This window comes from Cervus elaphus, chromosome 4, assembly GCF_910594005.1.
Source record: "Cervus elaphus chromosome 4, mCerEla1.1, whole genome shotgun sequence".
Lineage (NCBI taxonomy): Eukaryota > Metazoa > Chordata > Mammalia > Artiodactyla > Cervidae > Cervus > Cervus elaphus.
This window is the reverse complement of record NC_057818.1, coordinates 64,772,278-64,794,628: the sequence shown is the minus strand read 5'-3', so window position 1 is coordinate 64,794,628 and position 22,351 is coordinate 64,772,278. Positions and strand designations below refer to the sequence as shown.

General features: G+C 46.9%; 1 protein-coding gene and 1 long non-coding RNA gene across 2 annotated transcripts; both read left to right on the top strand.

Moving 5' to 3' along the window:
- Positions 1-293: 293 nt before the first annotated feature.
- Positions 294-13,540, top strand: LOC122692488 (cationic amino acid transporter 3-like). The gene is made up of 13 exons (XM_043900078.1): positions 294-605; positions 2,739-2,937; positions 6,685-7,081; positions 7,679-7,837; positions 10,617-10,788; positions 10,997-11,109; positions 11,279-11,492; positions 11,663-11,802; positions 11,903-12,005; positions 12,181-12,380; positions 12,580-12,746; positions 13,017-13,125; positions 13,292-13,540. Exons 1-13 carry the CDS (start codon positions 559-561, stop codon positions 13,384-13,386), a joined length of 2,115 nt encoding a protein of 704 aa, XP_043756013.1. The 5' UTR covers positions 294-558; the 3' UTR covers positions 13,387-13,540.
- Positions 13,541-16,186: 2,646 nt separating this feature from the next.
- LOC122692519 lies at positions 16,187-21,033 on the top strand. Its single transcript, XR_006340679.1, has 4 exons — positions 16,187-16,444; positions 17,402-17,453; positions 17,883-17,954; positions 20,910-21,033. It is a non-coding gene; the product is annotated as an uncharacterized LOC122692519 (long non-coding RNA).
- The last annotated feature ends 1,318 nt before the right edge of the window (positions 21,034-22,351 follow it).

The following is a 22,351-nucleotide window of genomic DNA, read 5'->3' as shown; positions in this document are numbered from 1 at the left end:
GGCAGAAGCCTGGTGTGTCTCCCTTTGCCCAGTAAATAAGAAAGCTGTCCTCTTCTACTTCCCCCAGAATTGGCTTGGGGGTTGATTCGGCATCTGTGTAGAGAGTCTGAGTCTTTGGTAACACTGGAACAGTCCAGTGTGGAAACAGAAACCAGAAAACCGGCCAAAGGCTAACAGAGACTGGGAAGGACGGCCCCGTATGAATGATTCACCTGCGTGTTCATGGAGCTCCTCCTCGTGGGGTGGGGGACCCCACACCCTTTCCCTCTGGGTGTGTAATGGCCTTGCTTCTGTCTTAACTGAACAAACTGTGCTCGTCTGCTTGTTGGGCTGAGTATAATACACATTCTACCTGTTCTTGTTTTTGATTTTTACAGTTTTTGCCTCCTTGAGAAATGCATTTTTCAGTGAGGGCAAAAGCTGGGGGGACCTTGTTTTGAGCCTCTAGCCCCTGGTGGACGAGCAGCTAGGATTCCTGGTTTTCATCCAGCCCCCCGACCCTCACCCCAGGTCCAACTCCTGGGCAGAGAACGAGGCTCTGGCTTCAAAGCACCGCTCATGGCTGACTCTCCGAGATCATTGGTGCTGAAACCCGGGATTTCAAGGTAAAGCCGGTCTCCCCAGACTGTTGGCTGGAGACTTCTGAATCTCTCTCTCCATGAAAACTTGCTCTCACTCTCTGCTTTGTTCTCTTTCCAAGACCCACAGGTTTTGATCGAGATCCGCTCAGTGAAGGAGCCCAAGTTCTGGTTTTTCTCTCTCCCCTCTCCCTCTCTCTCACTCTGCTAAACTACACCCCCAGCATGTCCCCACCTTCATCAATGTTGCGAGCAAGGCGCTAGGAGCCGTAACTCACCTCCCACCACCTCCAAGAAATCGCTCCCTGCTACACCCACACTTTATCCCCTGGCCCCACTGCCTTTCTCTAATTTTTTTTCCCCCCTGTGATTTCCTTTCCTACTTTACTCAAGAAACAAGATTTCTTTTTCACCTAAACTTTATGTCCCCTTCAGTTTTACCCCAGATGCCAAACAGGGTGATAGACTTGGGGTGCTCCTGCTGTTTAATCTCCCACCATGGCCGGTGCCCACAAATCCTCTGGGAATCCTCCTGCCTCCAGGCCCTCAGGCCCTCCAGCAAGTCCCCCCTCACTCCGGGCAAGGGACAGCCTGCTGGGCGGGCCACATTCCAGCAGACCTCATTGCTGCAAAAGACACCTCTCACTAAAGCCTTGGCAATGCCTCCCAGGAGGGACTGGCCCTCCAGAGATGTCTGGTCAGGGATCAAAGGTAGAGCAGAGACGCTCAAAATCCCACCAAGTACAGGATTCAAGGGAAATCCAGAAAACACTCTGAGCCGCCATCATGTGCCCCCAGGAATGCTTCTGGCTTCCCTGGTAGCTCAGACAGTAAAGAATCTCCCTGCGATGCAGAAGACCTGAGTTCGATCCCTGGATTGGGAAGATCCCCTGGAGAAGGGAATGGCAACCCCCTGCAGTATTCTTGCCTGGAGAATTCCATGGAGAGAGCAGCCTGGTGGGCCACAGTCCATGGGGCTGCAGAGAGTCAGACACGACTGAGCGACTAACACCAACACTCCTTCTACTACCAGGAATGCTTCTGGGATGCAGGACTTTATTTCCAAGAGTGCAGTTCTTGGTTGCAGGCTGCTCACCATGGAGAATCCCCTTTCTAATCCAGAGAGGCTGAGAAAAGGAAAACTAGGCTTTGCTGTAAAGTTGCCTGGCCTTTATTTAAGTTGGGGCATGATAAAATTTGGCCTCTAGATTATGTACTATCCTACAATTAGATCTACATTGCCAAAGTATGGGAACATGGATGGAGGTTAACCCCCCTACATTCTAAATGATCCCTTTCAATCTTCCCGCAAATCTCAGGGGGGAAATCAAGCTTTCCCCACTCCTGCAAGTTCCCTTATTCCTTCAGATTGTTCTGATCAGCCAAATGAAAACAATGGAGTACACACACACACATACACCCAGGAACAAACAAAAACATTCAAAAAAATAAATAAATAAAGTACAAGAGATGGACCCGGCAAGCAAAGGGAACCAAAAATGATAGGCAACAGTTACAAACAAGATTAACTAAAGCACAAACTGGAAAATGAAACCAAATCAAGGTGCCAACTGGGGAATAAAGTAATAGAAACAAAACAAACAAACATGGTGAGAAAAAAAAGAGGAAGAAAGAATACAAAAAGCAGAGTTAAATACAGGTAGATAAAGATTTATGTATATTAAGGACTAAATGCAACAGGAAAATAGCAATAAGAAAAGCAGAGAATAACTGTAGGAAAAAAATAATTAAAAAATTTAAAAGTTTAAGAATTAAAAAGGAAAACCCCCATAGAACCCCAGAAGGCCAACATAGAGGCAGAAGTATAAACAGGAAATAAAAAGTGTGGTTAAAAAAAAAATTCTGCCTTGGGGGGAAATTCTCAAAAGCTTAAGTAGAGTTAATAGTACTAATAAAATCAACTACTACAGCAAGAGAGTGGGGAAAAAAAAATCCAGAAGCAATTTCAGAACAAGTCAAAATACAAGAACACTAAATGTTTTCTTTGGATCTCAGCTGTCAGCATCCTTTCCCTCGCTGGGAGTCTCCGGGCACCTCGCCTCCCGGGATGCCCTCCAGCACTGCGCTGGTCTCTGGCCCTGCTGCGTGGGCAGCTCAGACTCTAATCTGGTCCTACTCCTGCGTGTTCTTGCCTCCAAGGTCCACAGCTGCCAGAGCTGTGTGTTTTCTTCTTCGGGAGCGCTCGGTGTCCTTTCATATACTCCAGAGACACAGAGTCTGCTCCTTGACCGAGTGGATTCAATCTGCAGCTTGTGCAGCAGGTGGGAAGGTTCTGAGTTCTACTCCTCAGCCGCACTGCCCCTGGGTTTCAGCTGTGGCTTGGTCTCCACCTCTGCCTGTGAGTCGTCCACAGGGCTTTGCTGCTGAGGCTGCCCTGGAGGGCGTGGGTCTGCCCCAGGGAGGACGGGGTGCGGGGGGTGCAGCTGCTGGGGTGGCCGGGCCCGGGGCACCAGGTGCTCAGGGGAACTGGTGGCTAGGGCCGCAGGAAAGGGCTTTTTCTAGCCTCTGGCAGCTCAGCCCCAGTGAGGATCCAGCCTGGGGGTGGCACAGCTGCTTGGATCGTGGGAACTCTGGGGCCGCCGAGTGTGCAGGGACCCCAGCTGTCTCAGCCGATGGGGCTCTGGCCTCCCAGAGTCTCGCCCTCACCTCTGGCAGCTGCGGTCAGAGCGCCTCTGGGGTGGTCCTTCTCTACAGTGATGGCTTCACCACCTGTGAGTAACTCAGCAGGATCGCCCTGCCTCCACAGCTGCCCAGGTCTCCTGCAGAAGCATTTCCCACTGCCACCTCCTCCCTCACATCCCCTCAGGCCCTCTCCCCACAGTCAACAGCAGACCTTGCCCTGGCATCGCTCCATAATCCATCCACTCCAGTTCCCAGCCCTTTGCCTTCTATGAGACTTGCGTCCCTGTCTGTGGTAGTCTCCATGATTCTCATTCCATTCAGACTCTCACAGACCAGCTTCCCTCGTAGCTCAGTCAGCAAAGAATCTGCCTGCAATACAGGAGACCTGGGTTCGATTCCTAGGTCAGGAAGATTCCCCTGGAGAAGGAAATAGCAACCCCCTCTAGTACTCTTGCCTGGAGAATCCCATGGACAGAGGAGCCTGGTGGGCTATGGTCCATGGGGTCGCAAGAGTCATGCCTTGGTGACTATATCCCCACCACCACCATCACAGACCAGCTGCTTCACCCTCAGCCTCAAGTGCTTCTCCTCTGTCCCCCGAACAGTTTCCTCACCCTCCAAGGGCGCCCGCGTGGGGACTGGACTCCTGCTTCAGTCCCCCCACCTGCCAAGGGCAGGTCCAGTCCTATTCACTCTCCTCTTTTCCCCCCACTTCCTTCACCCTACCGAGTTTTGTGTGGTTCTATATATTCTTCTCCGGTGGCCAGGTGCTTCTGCCTGCTCTCAGCTGCCGTTCTGCAAGATCTCCTGTGTCTGAAGGTGTCTTCCTGATGTATCTCTGGAGAGAGAGGAACTCCACATCCACCTGCTCCTCTGCCATCTCGTTCCCCCTCATCTGATCAAACTAAGACCCCATCTCCCCAGAGGGACTATTCCTGCTGGGACAGCATTTTATCAGCCAGTTTGCCATTCTTATCTGGGCCAATTTGAGCACTATCTGGTCTAAATTTTAGCTATAAAACTTTCACTAGAGAAAAGAAATATGACATTTTATTATGACATGGTGTGGTCACAAAATTCTCTGGACTCCAGAGAAAACTGGCTAAGATAAAACTTTTTGAAATTGGGGGGGGGGGGGTGAGGGCGGAAATAAACAAAAACAACATCCCCAAACAAAAGCAAACAAACAAAAACTGGTTCTTTTTGCATGTGCAACTAGAGAAAGCTAGCTTTTAAAATACTTTTTTTTTTCTTTTCAGAGTTCTGACACTGAGAGAACAAGTTCTGCTAGAAGAACATGACTTTCCCTGTGCACTCTCTTATCTAATCTAATAACTCTGATTCCTGAGACTGAGGGTGGGAAATGGAAAGGAAATCTTTTAAACTTTTACTTATTAAAACTGTTGATGATAAACCAGTGAATTTTATAATACCTGGTTCATGACTAAGTTTTGAAAATGAAACTGTATTATTTCAATGCATGTATAGGCCTCATCACATTTATCCATTTCTTTGAGGTTGGACATCTGGGTTGCTTCCAGCTTTCAGCTATTGTGAATAATGATGCTATGAAAATAGGTGTGCAAATATCTCTTTGAGATCCTATTTACAGTTCTTTTGGGTGTACACCCAGCAGTGGAATTGCTGGATCATGTGGTAAATCCATTTTTAGTTTCTTAGAGAACCTTACATTCCTACTCACAGTGCACAAGGGTTCATCAGCAGCATTTGAGCAAGAAGAAAACACAGGTCCAGAGAAGTAAGTGACTTGTTCAAAGGCACAGTAGTGTTCGAGGAGCCAAGATTCTAATCAGAGTGTCCTGGCTCTCTGAATGCTTGCTCTGAACCAAAATGCTAAACTTGGACTTCAGAGTATCAGGGCTGGAAGGCCCCTGATGGTGACTCGTGGTCACTGGGTCAGCCTAGCCCTGCAAAGCAGTGTAGTGAGGGGACATTTCACACCCCAAAGCAGCAGGAAATAGAGTCCTGTCATTCCTGATTCAGAGTAAAGTTTAGTCCCTTTCCCTCCAGGCAGTTAGTTGGGAGGCCACTCTGGTTTGATGCTTTGACTGAGTTGGGCTTGAGTCTGTCCCTCCCGACAAATTCCATCTCCTTCTGCCCCAAAGCAGAGTTCCTATTCCATGTCGCTCTTCAGGCAACAGAACAGGAAGCTACCAGGTTTCAGAATCTTTGTCATGGAAACATGTGGAGTCTGTGATTTCTGATCACCAAGCCCCTTAGTCACTTCATCCCTATCTAGGCTGGAAGTAACGACCATAACGACAGTTTTCCCAGTGGTACAGAGAAAAGCAGGACAAAGATGGTATATAGCACGTGCAATACCAACAGGCTAATAAATAGCAGAGCTAGATTGGAAAAGGCAGAGCTGATTGATGTTGCTTAAAAACAAGAAACCAGCATTCTTATCCACTCAGCTCACATCCATTAAGCAGATACTGAGAGCTAGGCACTGTGCCGAAAGGTTTTGCTTCTGTAAGGACAGAAATTTCCTTTTCTAAGCTCTTTGGCTGGTTTAATAATTAAACTGACATAAGACAGGCAAACAGGCACTTCCCTGGTGGTTGAGTGGCTAAGACTCCACGCTCCCATTGCAGGGGGCCTGGGTTCCATCCCTGGTTGGGGAACTAGACCACGTATGCCGCAAATGAGTTCACCTGCCTCAACAAAAGATTTGTGTGCTGCAACTAAGACCCAGTGCAGCTGAAAAAAAGACAGATTAGGAGATTCAATTTGCTTCATAGGGGAGCCCCATAAAAGTTCTGAGACTGAAAGACAGTCAAACAATTGAGACTCATATCCTCCCCTGAGATAAGGAGAAAGGAGTAGGGATCTGTGGCTTCAAATGGGAGGAAGAGAACCCACAGGAAGATGGGAAGAGCAAACGCTTGGAACTCTTGAGAGTCCCTTGGACAGCAAGGAGATCTAACCAGTCCATCCTAAGGGAAATCCACCCTGACTACTCATTGGAAGGACAGATGCTGAAGCTGAAGCTCCAATACTTTGGCCACCTGATGTGAAAAGCCAACTCATTGGCAAACACCCTGTTGCTGGAAAAAATTGAAGGCAGGAGGAGAAGGGTATGACAGAGGATGAGATGTTTGGATGGCATCACTGACTCGATGGACATGAGTTTGAGTAAGCCCTGAGAGTTGGTAATGGACAGGGAGGCCTGGAGTGCTGCAGTCTGTGGGGTCACAATGACTGAGTGACTGAACTGATTCTGCTCCCCATCACTTCTCCTTAACCACTCTTTCTAGTGATATTGAAACACGTTAAGAGGCTTCTTTGTGTTTGAAGAATCCACAGATCAGAGATGGAGAACTTGCCCAACGTGTCCTTTTGCCATCTGCCCCTCGTCACTCCAATACTTCATGGAATTTAACTCCTAGGGTCAAGGACAGATAAACAATCTTGACGACTCTGTGTCTTTTTTTCTCAGCAGATTGTAGCCTCCTCAACTACGTCTAGGATGCTGCGTAGGTCTGTTCGCTGGTATGGTCAGAAGGTGGTTCACAGGCAAGAGGAAGACAACATAAAGGAGTCTGGCGGTCTCGTGGTTCATCCGAGTGCCATAGAACTGGTGTTCCTGGGTGTGGGCAGGAACCTGGGAGCCGGCCTGTACATCGTGGTTGGTGCCGTGGCCAAGTTCGTAGCTGGACCAGCGATTGTCGTCTGCTTCTTGGTGGCCGGCCTGTCTTCCCTGCTGTCCAGGCTCTGCTATGTGGATTTTGATGCCCGGGTACCAAGCTCCTCTTCTGCGTACGTCTGCAGCTACGTCACGATGGGGCAGCTCTGGGCCTTCGTCGTTGGCTGGAACATCATAGTGTTATTTTCATCTGGTGAGGTGATGGGACCAGGCGACAGGTGTGGGGGAAAGGTGTGGGGCTAAGGTCAGGAAACTGGGAGATGGGATTGCGGTCTCATTCATGGGCACTTTGTTACCTGACTTGTGGGGGGAAGTGGGTAACAGTGTCTGGAAAACCCCACAACTTCATTCTATTCAGCTCTCTCCTGCTTTCCTTAAAAAATTGGACTAAGAATGAGAAGGAAAGGAAACTGTAGGCATGGGTGGGAGGGAGGCGTGTCCCACAGGCTCATCACCTCATTATATTGAAGTCTTTGCTCAGCTGTTGCCTTTGAGTGTTTTTTTTAATTTTTGGGCGGGGGGGTTGCCACTTGATTTAAAATTTCATCCCTCATCCTTTAGCCCTCCTGGTCCAACTTCCCTGTTTCCTTTCCTTGTGAAACACTGATCTCCTCCTAACATTAAATAATGAACCTATTTTGTGAGTCATCTCAGTCTGCTCTTGATACTCCATGAAAAAAAAAAAGTCTTTGCACTTATATATTTTGTCTATTTTTTCCTCCAAAGTACACCCCCTGGCACATACTAGGTGTTCAATTGTCTGTGAATGTTCGTTCTTCTGCTGCTGCAGCCACTGCGTGTACAGCCAGGGCTTGGAGGTACGCCTTTGACAACCTCATCGGGGACCGCATCTCTCAGGCATTGGAGGGAACTTTCCCTCTGCATGTGCCCTACATCCTGGCCGCGTATGCAGACTTTTTCGCACTGGGCCTGGTGCTGCTGCTTGTGGGTGAGTCAGGGGTCAGATATAAGATGTGATGAGGGGACTCCCCTGGTGGTCCAGTGGTTAAGAATCTGCCTTGCAATGTGGGGACACAGGTTCGATCCCTGGTCAGGGAGCTAAGTTCTCATGTGCCGCAGAACAACTAAGCCCAAGTCCTTAGCCTGCACACTACAACTGGAGAATGTGTGTGTGTGTGTGTGTGTGTGTAGTTGCTCAGTCACGTCCGACCCTTTGGACTATAGCCCAATAGGCTCCTTTGTCGCTTGGATTTTCCAGGCAAGAATACTGGAGTGAGTTGCCATTTCCTTTTCCAGGGGATCTTCCTGACCTGGGAAGTGAGTCCATGTCTCCTGTGTTTCCTGCATTGCAGGCAGATTCTTTATCCACTGATTCCCAAACTTGGCTGTCTGGCTCACAACAAAAGATCCCACAGCTGAGACCCAACTCAGCCAAACACATTTCAGTTCACTCACTCTTTGTTGGACTCTTTGCGACCCCATGGACTGTAGCATGCCAGGCTTCCCTGTCCATCACCGACTCCCAGAGTTTACTCAAACTCATGTCCATTGAGTCCATGATACCATCCAACCAACTCATCCTCTGTTGTCCCCTTCTCCTCCCACCCTCAATCTTTCCCAGCATCAGGGTCTTTCCAAGTGAGTCATCTCTTCACATCAGGTGGCCAAAGTGTTGGAGTTTCAGCTTCAACATCAGCCCTTCCAATGAATATTCAAGATTGATTTCCTTGAGGATGGACTGGTTGGATCTCCTTGCAGTCCAAGGGACTCTCAAGAGTCTTCTCCAACACCACAGTTCAAAAGCATCAATTCTTTGGTGCCCAGCTTTCTTTATAGTCCAACTCTCACATCCATATGTGACTACTGGAAAAACCATAGCTTTGACTAGACAGATCTTCTTGGAAAAGTAATGTCTCAGTTTTTAAATATACTGTCTAGTTTGGTCATAACTTTTCTTCCAAGGAGCAAGAGTCTTTTAATTTCATGGCTGCAGTCACCATCTGCAGTGATTTTGGAGCCCCCAAAAATAAAGTCTCTGTTTCCATTGTTTCCCCATCTATCTGTCATGAAGTGATGGGACCGGATGCCATGATCTTAGTTTTCTGAATGTTGAGCTTGAAGCCAGCTTTTTCACTCTCCTCTTTCACTTTCATCAAGAGGTTCTTTAGTTCTTCTTTGCTTTCTGCCATCTGTGTGGTGTCATCTGCATATCTGAGGTTATTGATATTTCCCCAGAAGTCTTGATTCCAGCTTGTGCTTCATCCAGCCTCGCTTTTCTCATTATGTGCTCTGCATATAAGTTAAATAAGCAGGGTGACAGTATACAGCCTTGACGGGCTCCTTTCCCAATTTGGAACCAGTCTGTTGTTCCATGTCCAGTTCTAACTGTTGCTTCCTGACCTACATATAGATTTCTCAAGAGGCAAGTCAGGTGGTCTGGTATTTCCATCTCTTGAAGAATTTTCCACAGTTTGTTTTTATCTACACAGTGAAAGGTTTTGGCATAGTCAATAAAGCAGAAATAGATGTTTTTCTGGAGCTGTCTTGCTTTTTCCATGATCCAATGATGTTGACCATTTGATCTCTGGTTCCCCTGCCTTTTCTAGATACAGCTTGGATCTCCTTGCGGTCCAAGGGACTCTCAAGAGTCTTCTTCTACACCACAGTTCAATAGCATCAATTATTCAGTGCCCAGCTTTCTTAATAGTCCAACTCTCACATCCATACATGACTAGATACCAGTGAAACACACTCCCCAAATTGTGACAATCAGAATGTCTCCAGACCATGCCAAACATTTGGGGAATAAAACTTACTCCCAGGTGAAAATCATTTTCTTAGACTGACATATTTTCTTCTTGGTACTGAGACCAAAGTTTTTTTTTTTTTTTTTTTTTTAATTTCAGAGGAAATTCACATAGCATAAATTTATCATTTTGCTATTTCCCCCAGCTTTACTGAGATATGACATACAGCATGATAAGTTTGAGGTGTACAATGTGATTTTTTGTTGGCTGTACTGGGTCTTCGTTGCTGTTCACAGGTTTTCTCTAGTTGCAGAGAGCATGGGTTACTCTTTTTTGAGATACACAGGCTTCTCATTGCAGTGGCTTCTCTTGTTGCAGAGCACAGGCTCCAGAGCTTGGGCTCAGTAGTTAGCGCACATGGGCTTAGTTGGTCTGCAGTATGTGGAATGTCCCTGGACCAGGGATCGAACCCGTGTCCCCTGCATTGGCCAGCAGACTCCCAACCACTGGACCACCAGGGAAGTCTCATGGTGCCGATCTGATAGACCTGCCTACAGTGAGATGATCGCCACAGTAAGAAACAAACTATTAGGACTTCCCTGGTGGTCCAGTGGCCAAGACTCCTTGCTCCCAATGCAAGGGACCTTCCACCCCTGGTCAGGGAACTAAGATCCCAGTTGACCCAACTTAAGAGTTCACACGCCACAACTAAAGATTCTGTTATGCCGCAGTGAAGACTCAGCACGGCCAAATATAGATAAAATGAAACATTTTTTAAATTATAAGAAAAAAAATTCACTATCTTATGGGAACAATTCAGGGGCGCTAGTACATTCACAATGTTGCCCAGCCATCACCTGCATCGAGCTTCAGACATGTTCACCTCCCCTGAAGGACACCCTGTACCCACTGAGCAGTCACAGCCCATCCACCCCGCCCCACACCGCCAGCCCCTGAGGCTGCTGTCTGTCTCTATGGACTCAGTTACTGCGCATGTCTCATATTCCCTCTCTCCTACAGTACTACTGGTTCTGGGATTTCATGAGTCAGCCTGGGTTTACAGAGTGTTCACGGGCATCAACATTTTTGTTCTCGGCTTCATCATCGTCTCCGGCCTCATTAAGGTAGACCTGCACAACTGGAAGCTCACAGAACATGACTATGCATTGGCCACAGCTGTATTCACTGATAGGTTAGCAGCGTACCCTTGGTCATATTAATGTGTGTGCGTGTAGCAGAGTCAGAGCTGAGAATTTGGTGGGAACTAAAGAGACCCAGGCTGGTGGATCCGGATGGTGGGTTTCCTGCAGCCCAGAGTTTGTGGTGTTGAGGGGAGAGTCCAGAAGTGAAGGCTGAACCCACCTCAGCCACGCTCTTTCTTGCTCCTTCTCCCACCACAGCTTGGGCCCTCCAGGTGCTGGAGGGTTTGTGCCTTTTGACTTTGAGGGGGTTCTCCGAGGAGCAGCTACGTGTTTCTATGCATTTGTCGGTTTTGCTGCCATTACCACTACAGGTAACGGGGTCACTGTGTGTCCCATTGGGGGTTTGGACAGAGTTTGGGCTGCCCTTGGGCACAGAGGTTGGGAGAAGGTTAGCTTGCTTTTGGAGGTCCAAGAGGGGAGGTAATTCTGTGCTTTCACCCAGGGTGTTTTCCTGACCTGCTGCTTCTACCCCTTTTGCAGAGAGAGGAGATCTAAGCCGTCAGCGACCCATCTCCCTGATCTCACTCCTGATGTGCTTTTTGGCCTATTTTGGTGTCTCAGCGGCACTCACCCTCATGGTGCCCTACTACCAGATTCATCACCACAGCCCCTTGCCCGAGGCTTTTCTCCATGTAGGCTGGGGCCCTGCCAGATACGTCGTGGCTGCTGGCATTCTCTGTGCTCTCACGTCCAGGTCAGTGTCACGGGTTTCTCTCCGTCCACTGTCAAATGCTCGTGCACCCCAGCCCGTGGGAATGAGAGACAAGAAGGAAAGACATCTTGCTCCCTATAGACCAGGGAGCAGATGCCCTGGTCTCCCCTGCTTCTCCACGTCCTCACACGTGTCTCCACTTTCTCTCCCAGGCTCCTGGGTGACATGTTCCCCATGTCTCAGTTAATCTGTGCAATGGCAGAGGATCAGCTCCTTTTCCGAGGACTTGCCAAGGTCTGTGGTCACAAGGAAATTCCCGTCGTGGCCATCATATCTTCTGGAAGCCTTGCAGGTGAATAAACAAAGCTCACTCCTTCCTTGATCCGTTTCCCTTATGTGCAGATCCAGTGGTTTCCGATCCCACCCCTGCCATTTTTGTTTCCCCATTCTAGTGATCACGGCATTACTCTTTGAGTCCAGTGACATTGTAAACCTCATGGCAGTTGCGTCCCTGCTCGCTTACTCCATGGTGTCCTTCTCGGTCCTTGTTCTCAGGTGAGACCCCCCTACACCTTGATCGGGGGGCTTGGGGTCATGGGGACGATGGGGAGGTCATCCTGGTCTGTGTGATGCTGCCTTGTGATTGTTCAAGAGAGGAAAGAAATGGAATAGGCAACCTGATGTGTGAATAGGGGCTGCTGTTAATATTACCTTTAAACCTCTAATTCAGGTACCAGCCAGATAAGAATTTAAGTAAGAATGAGAAAACAGAAGAAGAAACTGAGATGGAGCCTGTACTTGAAAGAAGTCCTTCGGACTCTGAACCTGAAGCAGGAACCGCAAACGTTCTAAAGAGTCTGTGGTTCCCTACGAGCACCATCCCCACCCGGAAATCTGGCCAGATTGTCTATGGATGTGCCTTCCTGCTTGGTGAGCAGTGGGGTTTCACTTTATTCGTGTTCTGAAATTGACTGGATGGAGTGAGTGTGTGTATTTTGTCAGTTGAGGAGTCTGGGAGATATGATGGGCTTTCCTGATGTTGGTGGTTTCAGGGAGGGGGTGTGACCCGAGGTCCTGACATCTTTGTCTTCTGGGTCCAGCCTGTTCTCCTCCACCTTGACCCTTGCAGTTCTCCTGCTGACCATCCTGAGCCTGATCCTGGCCCAGTGGCCCAGACGTGTGTTCTCTGGAGACCCCGTGCTCACAACAGTGGCTGTGCTGCTGCTGCTGCTCATCACTGGGGTCACGGTCATCATCTGGAGGCAGCCCCAGAGCCCCATTGCTCTTCACTTCAGGGTAGGTGACCTATGTGTTCAAAGTGTCCACCTTGAGTGAAGCAGGTCTGTGTGCTTTAGGTCTAAACATCCTTCGCTGGACCAGGGAAGAAGGGGAGTTGCTGAAACCAATGGACTCTTCCCTGATCCACACTCAGTGCTTTAGAAACCAGGCTCAATAGGCACCGAACACACAGCCTGAATTGGACTGAACTTGTCCCGCCCACGTGGGGAAGGGTCTCCCTTTCAGACGTCTGCGCTGTGTTCAGGGATGAACTGACTCTGCCCACAGGTCCCTGCTCTGCCTGTCCTCCCACTGATGAGCATCTTTCTGAACATTTACCTGATAATGCTGATGAGCACTTGGACCTGGACCCTCTTTGGCATCTGGAATGCCATTGGTGAGTGACCTTTTGGAGTGAAGAGGCTTCTTGAGTGACTGAACCGAATCCTCTTCTAACCACCTCTCCCCTAAACTGTGTGAGATGCCATAATAGGAGGCTTACTGGGCATTCATAAGTGAGGAGAGCCCCTGTTTTTCTTCTTACTGTCTCATTTCCCTACTAGGATTTGCCATATACTTTGGATATGGGATCCAACACAGCTTGGAGGAGAAGAATGAGCCACAGCCACCAGCCTCCACCTCCCAGACTCTGGACTAAAACAGCCCTAGTGAAGAAGCATCTTAACCACAGGAAATAGATGTTGTGTGGAACCCCTGCATAGACTGGAGGTATCTGCTGGTTCAAGGTGCAGTTTGAGCCTCTATGGACTGTGAAGGTGGAAAGCATTTAGTCCCCTGTATTTATTGCCAGTGGACAAAATGACTTTGCTATTGTATAATTTTTAAGTAAACTTTTTAAAGCTTTATATGCTTACAGAAAATTGCATCCTTCATAAGTGTATAGTAAGATGAATCTTCTCAAAGAAAGTACTATGATGTAACTGGCAACTAGAGAAAGAAATATTAGCTGACACATAAGAAGCACCTTCTTGTACTTATTTCCAATAAGAACTAGAGATTGCCGCATGGGAAGGAAACTCAGGTAACTGTGTATTATGTCAAGAGTTATACTTTAGGGGCTTCTCTGATTGTTCAGTGGCCAAGACTCTGGACTCCCAATGCAAGGGGCATGGGTTTGAGCCCTGGTCAGGGAACTAAGATTCCACATACCACAACAGGGACCCTGCAGAGCCAAGTAAATAAACAAAAAAATTTTTCCCCCCCTAAACAAAAATTTTAAAAAGAGTTTAAATGAAGGCAATGCCAAAGAATGCTCAAACTACTGCACATTGCACTCATCTCATACACTAGCAAAGTAATGCTCAAAATTCTCCAAGCCAGGCTTCAACAGTACGTGAACTGTGAACCTCCAGATGTTCAAGCTGGATTTAGAAAAGGCAGAGGAATCAGAGATCAAATTGCCAACATCTGCTGGATCATTGAAAAAGCAAGAGAGTTCCAGAAAAACATCTACTTCTGCTTTATTGACTATGCCAAAGCCTTTGACTGTGTGGATCACAACCAACTGTGGAAAATTCTTAAAGAGATGGAAATACCAGACCACCTGACCTGCCTCCCAAGAAACCTGTATGCAGGTCAGGAAGCAACAGTTAGAACTGAACATGAAACAACAGACTGGTTCCAAATCGGGAAAGGAGTACGTCAAGGCTGTATATTGTCACCCTGCTTATTTAACTTATATGCAGAATACATCATGTGAAATGCTGGGCTGGATGAAACACAAGCTGGAATCAAGATTGCTGGGAGAAATATCAATAAACTCAGATATGCAGATCACATCACAGTTACGTCAGACAGTGAGGAAGAACTAAAGAACCTCTTGATGAAAATGAAAGAGGAGAATGAAAAAAATTGACTTAATTCAACATTTAGAAAACTAAGATCATGGCATCTGGTCCCATCACTTCATGGTAAATAGATGGGGAAACAGTGGAAACAGTGAGAGACTTTATTTTTTGGGCTCCAAAATCACTGCAGATGGTGACTGCAGCCATGAAATTAAAAGGTGCTTGCTCCTTGGAAGAAACGTTATAACCAACCTAGACAGCATAGTTAAAAGCAGAGACATTACTTTGCCAGCAAAGGTCCATCTAGTCAAAGCCATGGTTTTTCCAGTAGTCGTGTATGGATGTGAGAGTTGGATTACAAAGAAAGCCGAGCACCGAAGAACTGATGCTTTTGAACTGTGGTGTTGGAGAAGACTCTTGAGAGCCCCTTGAACTGCAAGGAGATCCAAGCAGTCCATCGTAAAGGACATCAGTCCTGAACATTCATTGGAAGGACTGATGTTGAAGCTAAAACTCCAATACTTTGGACACCTGATGTGAAGAGCTGACTCATTTGAAAAGACCCGGATGCTGGGAAAGATTGAAGGCGGGAGGAGAAGGGGTTGACAGAGGATGAGATGGTTGGATGTCATCACTGACTGAATGGACATGATTTGAGTAAACTTGGGGAGTTGGTGATGGACAGGGAGGCCTGGCGATCTGCAGTCTGGGGTCGCAAAGATTCAGACAGGACCAAGTGACTGAGCTGAACTGAGATTATAATACTATTCTACAATTAGATCTTCATTGCCAAAGTATGGGAATATGGATGGAGGTGACCTCTCCTACATTCTAAATGATCCCCTTCAACCTTCTCCAAACTCTTAGGGGGAAATCAAGATTTCCCATTTCTGCAAGTTCCCTTACTCCTTCAGATTGTTCTGATCAACAAATAAAAACAAGAGAATACACACACACACACAGCCACCCAGAAACAAACAAAAACAGTCAATAAATAAACAAATAAAGTACAAGAGATGGGCCCAGCACGCAAAGGGAACTGAAAATGATAGCCGCCATTTAAAAATAAAATTAACTAAAGCACAAACTGGAAAATAAAACCAAGTCAAGATGCCAACTGGGGAATAAAGTATAGAAACAAATCAAGCTAACAAACATGGTAAGAAAAAGAAAGAAGAGGAAGAAAGAATAGAAGAAGCAAAGTTAAGCAGAGGTAGGTAAAGATTTATACATATTAAGGAATAACTACAACAGGAAAATAGCAATAAGAAAAGCCAAAGAAAAAGTAGAAAAAGAAATAATAAAATTAAAAACTTTAAGAATTAAAAAGGAGAACCCCATAGAACCACAGAGGGCCAACATAGAGGCAGAAGTATAAACAGGAAATAAAAAGTGCGATAGAAAAAAATTCTCCCTGGGAGGGGACATTCTCAAAAGCTAAGTAGATACAATAGGACTAATAAAATCAACGACCACAGCAACAGAGTGGGGAAAAAAATCCAGAAGCAACTAGAGAGCAAGTCAAAAAAAATATAAGAACACTAAATGTTTTCCTTGGATCTCAGCTGTCACCGTCCTTTATGTCACTGGGAGTCTCCGGGCACCTCGCCTCCCCGGGATGCCCTCCAACACTGCGCTGGTCTCTGGCCCTGCTGCGTGGGCAGCTCAGACTCTAATCTGGTCCTACTCCTGCCTGTTCTTGCCTCCACAGTCCACAGCTGCCAGAGCTGTGTGTTTTCTTCTGCGGGAGCGCTCGGTGTCCTTTCATATGTTCAGAGACACAGAGTCTGCTCCTTGACCGAGTGGATTCAACCTGCAACTTGTGCAGCAGGTGGGAAGGTTCTGAGTTCTACTCCTCAGCCGCACTGCCCCTGGGTTTCAGCTGTGGCTTGGTCTCCACCTCTGCCTGTGAGTCGTCCACAGGGCTTTGCTGCTGAGGCTGCCCTGGAGGGCGTGGGTCTGCCCCAGGGAGGACGGGGTGCGGGGGGTGCAGCTGCTGGGGTGGCAGGGCCCGGGGCACCAGGTGCTCAGGGGAACTGGCGGCTAGGGCCGCAGGAAAGGGCTTTTTCTAGCCTCTGGCAGCTCAGCCCCAGTGAGGATCCAGCCTGGGGTGGCACAGCTGCTCTGATCGTGGGAACTCTGGGGCCGCTGAGCGAGCAGGGACCCCAGCTGTCTCAGCCGTGGGAGCTCTGGTTCTCCCAGGGTCTCGTCCTGGCCTCTGGCAGCTGCTCTCAGAGCTCCTCTGTGGCCGGTCCTTCTCTATGCACCCGGCTCCCTCCCCCGTGAAGGCAGTATGGGCCAGCCTCTCTCTGGGGCTTTCTGCTGTCCAGGGCTGACGTGTGGGGACAGAGAGGCTACCGCGATGGCTGCACCTTCTGTGTGTGACTTGCAAGGATCGCCCTGCCTCCACGGCTGCCCGGGTTTCCTGCACAGGCTTTTCCCACTGCCACCTCCTCCCCCACATCCTCTCGGGTGGGCGTCTCCCTGCAGTCAACAGCTGGGATAGCAGTCAACAGCTGGAACCGCTCCACAGTCCCTCCTCTACAGCTCCCTGCCCTGTGCCTTCCAGGGCACTTGTGTCCTTGCATCCCTTTCCAGGAAACGTATGGCTGCGGCAAGGATTGTCCCTGTGATTCTCATTCCATTCAGACTCTCACAGATCAGCTGCTTCACCCTCAGCCTCAAGTGCTTCTCCTCTGCTCCCCAGTTTCCTCACCCTCCAAGGGCGTACATGTGGGGATCAGATCCCTGCTTCAGTCCCCCGACCCTCCAAAAGCAAGTCCAGTCCTACTAACTCTCTTTCCCCCCACTTCCTTCACCCCACTGAGTTTTGTGTGGTTCTATATGTTCTTCTCTGGTGTCCAGGTGCTCCTGCCTGCTCTCACCTGGCGTTCTGCAAGATCTCCTGTGTCTGAAGGTGAATTCCTGATGTATCTCTGGAGAGAGAGGAACTCCATGTCTACCTCCTCTGCCATCTCGTTCCCCCTCATCTGATCAAACTTAGACCCCATCTGCTCAGAGGGACAATTTCTGCCGGGACAGCATTTTATCAGCCAGCCTGCCATTCTTATCTGGGCCAATTTGAGCACTATCTGGTCTAAGTTTTAGCTATAAAACTTTGACTAGAGAAGACAAAGATGACATTTTATTATGACATGCCGTGGCCACAAAATTCTCTGGACTCCACAGAAAACTGGCTAAGACAAAACTTTTTGAAATTGGGGGGAATATAAAGCCCCAAAGAACAAAAACAACCTCCCCAAACAAAAACAAACAAAAACTGGTTCTTTTTGCATGTGCAATTAGAGAAAGCTAGCTTTTAAAATACTTTTAATTTTTTTTTCAGCATTCTGACACTGAGAGAACAAGTCCTGTAGAAGAACATGACTTTCCCTGTGCCTTGAGATCGCACTCTCAGGTACATTTCTCTTATCTAGTCTCATAATCTCCAGTTCCTGAGACGGAGGGGGAAATGGAAAGGAAGTCTTTTAAACTTATCCTTATTAAAACTGTTGTCTATAAACCAGTGAGTTTTATAATACCTGATTCATGACTAAGTTTAGAAAATGAAGCTGTAAGACCCCTGTCTATCTGGATGTATGTATGTCTCAGTATTTGTCTTTCTTTTGAATTTTTGAGATTGATTTGTACAGGAGCTCTATTAAATTGGCTTAAGGAAAAGTAAACACTTGCAAATCAAGCAATTCTAAAAATAACAGACATTAAACTAAATGAATTTTAGGTTCACATGATCTGGGAAATATTCAGTGTTAAATATCAGATAAGAAAGTTAAAGTCTCATTATGGACTTTCAGTTCAGTTCAGTTCAGTTCATGTCGCTCAGTCATGTCCGACTCTTTGGGACCCCATGAATTGCAGCACACTAGGCCTCCGTATCCATTACCAACCCCCGGAGTTTACTCATACTCATGTCCATCGAGTCGGTGATGCCATCCAGCCATCTCATCCTCTGTCGTCCCCTTCTCCTCCTGCCCCCAATCCCTCCCAGCATCAGGGTCTTTTCCAATGAGTCAATTCTTTGCATGAGGTAGCCAAAGTATTGGAGTTTCAGCTTCAGCATCAGTCCTTCCAATGAACACCCAGGACTGATCTCGTTTAGGATGGACCGGTTGGATCTCCTTCCAGTTCAAGGGATTCTCAAGAGTCTTCTCCAACACCACAGCTCAAAATCAGTTCTTCGGCACTCAGCTTTCTTCACAGTCCAACTCTCACATCCATACATGACTACTGGAAAAACCATAGCCTTGACTAGATGGACCTTTTCTGGCAAAGTAATGTCTGTGCTTTTTATTATGCTATCTAGGTTGGTCATAACTTTCCTTCCAAGGAGTGAGTGTCTTTTCATTTTATGGCTGCAGTCACCATCTGCAGTGATTTTGGAGCCCCCAAAAATAAAGTCAGCCACTGTTTCCACTGTTTCCCCATCTATTTGCCATGAAGTGATGGGACCGGATGCCATGATCTTAGTTTTCTGAATGTTGAACTTTAAGCCAACTTTTCCTTCTTCTCTTTCACTTTCATCAAGAGGCTTTTTAGTTCCTCTTCACTTTCTGCCATAAGGGTGGTGTCATCTGCATATCTGAGGTTATTGATATTTCTCCCAGCAATCTTGATTCCAGCTTGTGCTTCTTCCAGCCCAGTGTTTTTCATGATGTACTCTGCATATAAGTTAAGAAAGTGGGTGATAATATATAGCTTTGACGTACTCCTTTTCCTATTTGGAGCCAGTCTGCTGGTCCATGTCCAGTTCTAACTGTTGCTTCCTGATCTGCATACAGGTTTCTCAAGAGGCAGGTCAGGTGGTCTGGTATTCCCATCTCTTTAAGAATTTTCCACAGTTTACTGTGATCCACACAGTCGAAGGCTTTGGCATAGTCAATAAAGCAGAAATAGATGTTTTTCTGGAACTCTCTTGCTTTTTCGATGATCCAGCAGATGTTGGCAATTTGATCTGGCTCAAATCTTATTTGGTTTCTCTGCCTTTTCTAAAACCAGCTTGAACATCTGGAAGTTCACGGTTCACGTATTGCTGAAGCCTGGCTTGGAGAATTTTGAGCATTACTTTACTAGCATGTGAGATGAGTGCAATTGTGCAGTAGTTTGATCATTCTTTGGAATTGCCTTTCTTTGGGATTGGAATGAAAACTGATCTTCTCCAGTCCCATGCCCACTGCTGAGTTTTCTAAATTTGCTGGCATATTGAGGGCAGCACTTTCACAACATCATCTTTTAGGATTTGAAATAGCTCAACTGGAATTCCATCACCTCCACTAGCTTTGTTCATAGTGATGCTTCTAAGGCCCACTTGACTTCACATTCCAGAATGTCTGGCTCTAGATGAGTGATCACACCATCATGATTATCTGGGTCATAAGATATTTTTTATACAGTTCTTCTGTGTGTTCTTGCCACCTCTTCTTAATATCTTCTGCTTCTGTTAGGTCCATACCATTTCTGTCCTTTATTGAGCCCATCTTTGCATGAAATGTTCCCTTGGTCTCTCTAATTTTCTTGAAGAGATCTGTAGTCTTTCCCATTCTATTGTTTTCCTCTATTTCTTTGCATTGATCACTGAGGAAGGCTTTCTTATCTCTCCTGGCTATTCTTTGGAATTCTGCATTCAAATGGGTATATCTTTCTTTTTCTCCTTTGCTTTTCACTTCTCTTCTTTTCACAGCTATTTGTAAGGCCTCCTCAGACAGCCATTTTGCCTGTTTGCATTTCTATTTCTTGGGGATGGTCTTGATCCCTGTCTCCTGTACAATGTCACGAACCTCCATCCATAGTTCATCAGGCACTGTGTCTATCAGATCTAGTCCCTTAAATCTATTTGTCACTTCCACTGTCTAATCATAAGGGATTTGAGTTAGGTCATACCTGAATGGTCTAGTGGTTTCCCCCACTTTCTTCAATTTCAGTCTGAATTTGGCAATAAGTAGTTCATGTTCTGAGCCACAGTCAGCTCCCGGTCTTGTTTTTGATGACTATATAGAGTTTCTCCATCTTTGGCTGCAAATAATATAATCAATCTGATTTCAATGTGAGAAATAGCAATCTGTAAAAAAAAAAATTACTGTACATACTTTGATTTAAAAATATTTTTTTCTAAGATATGGTGAACATTAACTGACAACATAGTGGTCACAAATCCTCAATTTGTGAAAAATGCAGCATTGGTAAAAAAGTGAAGTATGTGGGTACATGTATAATTGATATGCATAAAATATGTACCCATATAAGATATATGTACTAAATGTACACTTTACTTGTTTCACTACAAAAAAAAAAAAAAAAATTAAGACCTACTTAGTTAAAGGAGACACCTGGAGCCTGACTACACGTCTGTCCAAAGCACCAGGTCAAGACTGGGTGTCAGGCAAATTCTCCTGAGAAGAAATGAGATCTAGGGGACTTCCCCAGTGGTCCAGTGGATAAGAATCCACCTGCCCATCCAGAAGACACAGGTTCAATCCCAGAAAAGTTCCACATGCCTTGGAGCAGCTGAGCCTTTGTCCACAACTACTGAGCCTGCACTCAAGAGCTCAGAAGCCACTGAAACAGCAGCCCCTGCACCCCAACTGGAGAGTAGCCCCCACTCCCCGCAAACAGAGAGAACTCGCACGCAGCAGTGAAGACCCAGCACAGCCAAAAAATTAATAAATAAACGAATGATAGAAATGAGGTCTCCTTTGTCTACTAATGATCAGGTTGTCACCCCTCCAACTCCTTCTATCTGGGCCATTACACCTGCATCAACAGGAAGTGATGCTGAAAGCTCAGCCTCTCTGAAGACCAGTGTGGAGTCCAACCTCAGAGGCAGAGGTTTGGGTGGAGGAGGAAAGGACAGCTTTATTGCTTTGCTGGGCCCAGGGGACAGAGCAGGCTCCTGCCATTGAAACTGAGCCCCAGCCCAGGCGAGTTCAGTGAGGAGTTTTATGGCAACCGTCAAGGGAGGAGTTGCTGACAGATCAGGGTGTGTGCAGGATCCCAGGCAGTGGGTCTCCTAATCCTCAGGAAGATTAAACTTTAAAGGGTCTCTGGCCCCTTTAATTTTGCCTCAGGTAGTTTCTCAGCTGCTCCTTCCATGGTTCAGTTCAGTTCAGTGCAGTCACTTAGTTGTGTCTGACTCTTTGCAACCCCGTGGACTGCAGCACGCCAGGCCTCCCTGTCCATCACCAAATCACAGAGTTTACCCAAACTCATGCCCATTGAGTTGGTGATGCCATCCAACCATCTCATCCTCTGTTGTCCCCTTCTCCTCCCACCTTCAGTATTTCCCAGCATCAGGGTCTTTTCAAATGAGTCAGCTCTTCACATCTGGTGGCCAAAGTATCGGAGTTTCAGATTCTGTGAGTAGCAACTGCTTGAAGCTGCGCTTTGGAACTCAGGGCAGGTCATGGAGGCTGGAGTCTGGATACAAGAAACAAGGGACAGAAATGAACTTACTTACAAATCAGAAAGAAACTCAGACTTAGGAAATGAATGTATGGTTGCCAGGGGAAGGGATAGTTACAGACTTTGCAAAGGTCCTGTATACACTGCTGTATTTAAAATGGAAAACCAACCAGGACCTACTGTAGACAAAGGAATCTGCTAAGTGTTGGGTGCAGGCTGGATGGGAGGGCAGTTTGCGGGAGAATGGACACTTATGCGTGCATGACTGAGTCCCTTCGCTGTTGACCTGAAACTACCACAACATTATTACTTGGCTACACCCCAATACAAAATGTTTTTGGTATTAAAAATACTTTTGAAAAAGGAATAGGGGACAGAAAAAAGCCTTCATTCCCAGGA

What these genes read in the sequence shown, in the direction of transcription:
- LOC122692488 (XM_043900078.1), top strand. Translation starts at nt 559, where the DNA reads ATGGCTGACTCTCCGAGATCATTGGTGCTGAAACCCGGGATTTCAAG. An exon ending in CTCTGTGCTCTCACGTCCAG is followed by an intron (nt 11,493 to 11,662) that starts GTCAGTGTCACG and finishes TTTCTCTCCCAG; the next exon opens with GCTCCTGGGTGACATGTTCC. An exon ending in TGGATGTGCCTTCCTGCTTG is followed by an intron (nt 12,381 to 12,579) that starts GTGAGCAGTGGG and finishes TGACCCTTGCAG; the next exon opens with TTCTCCTGCTGACCATCCTG.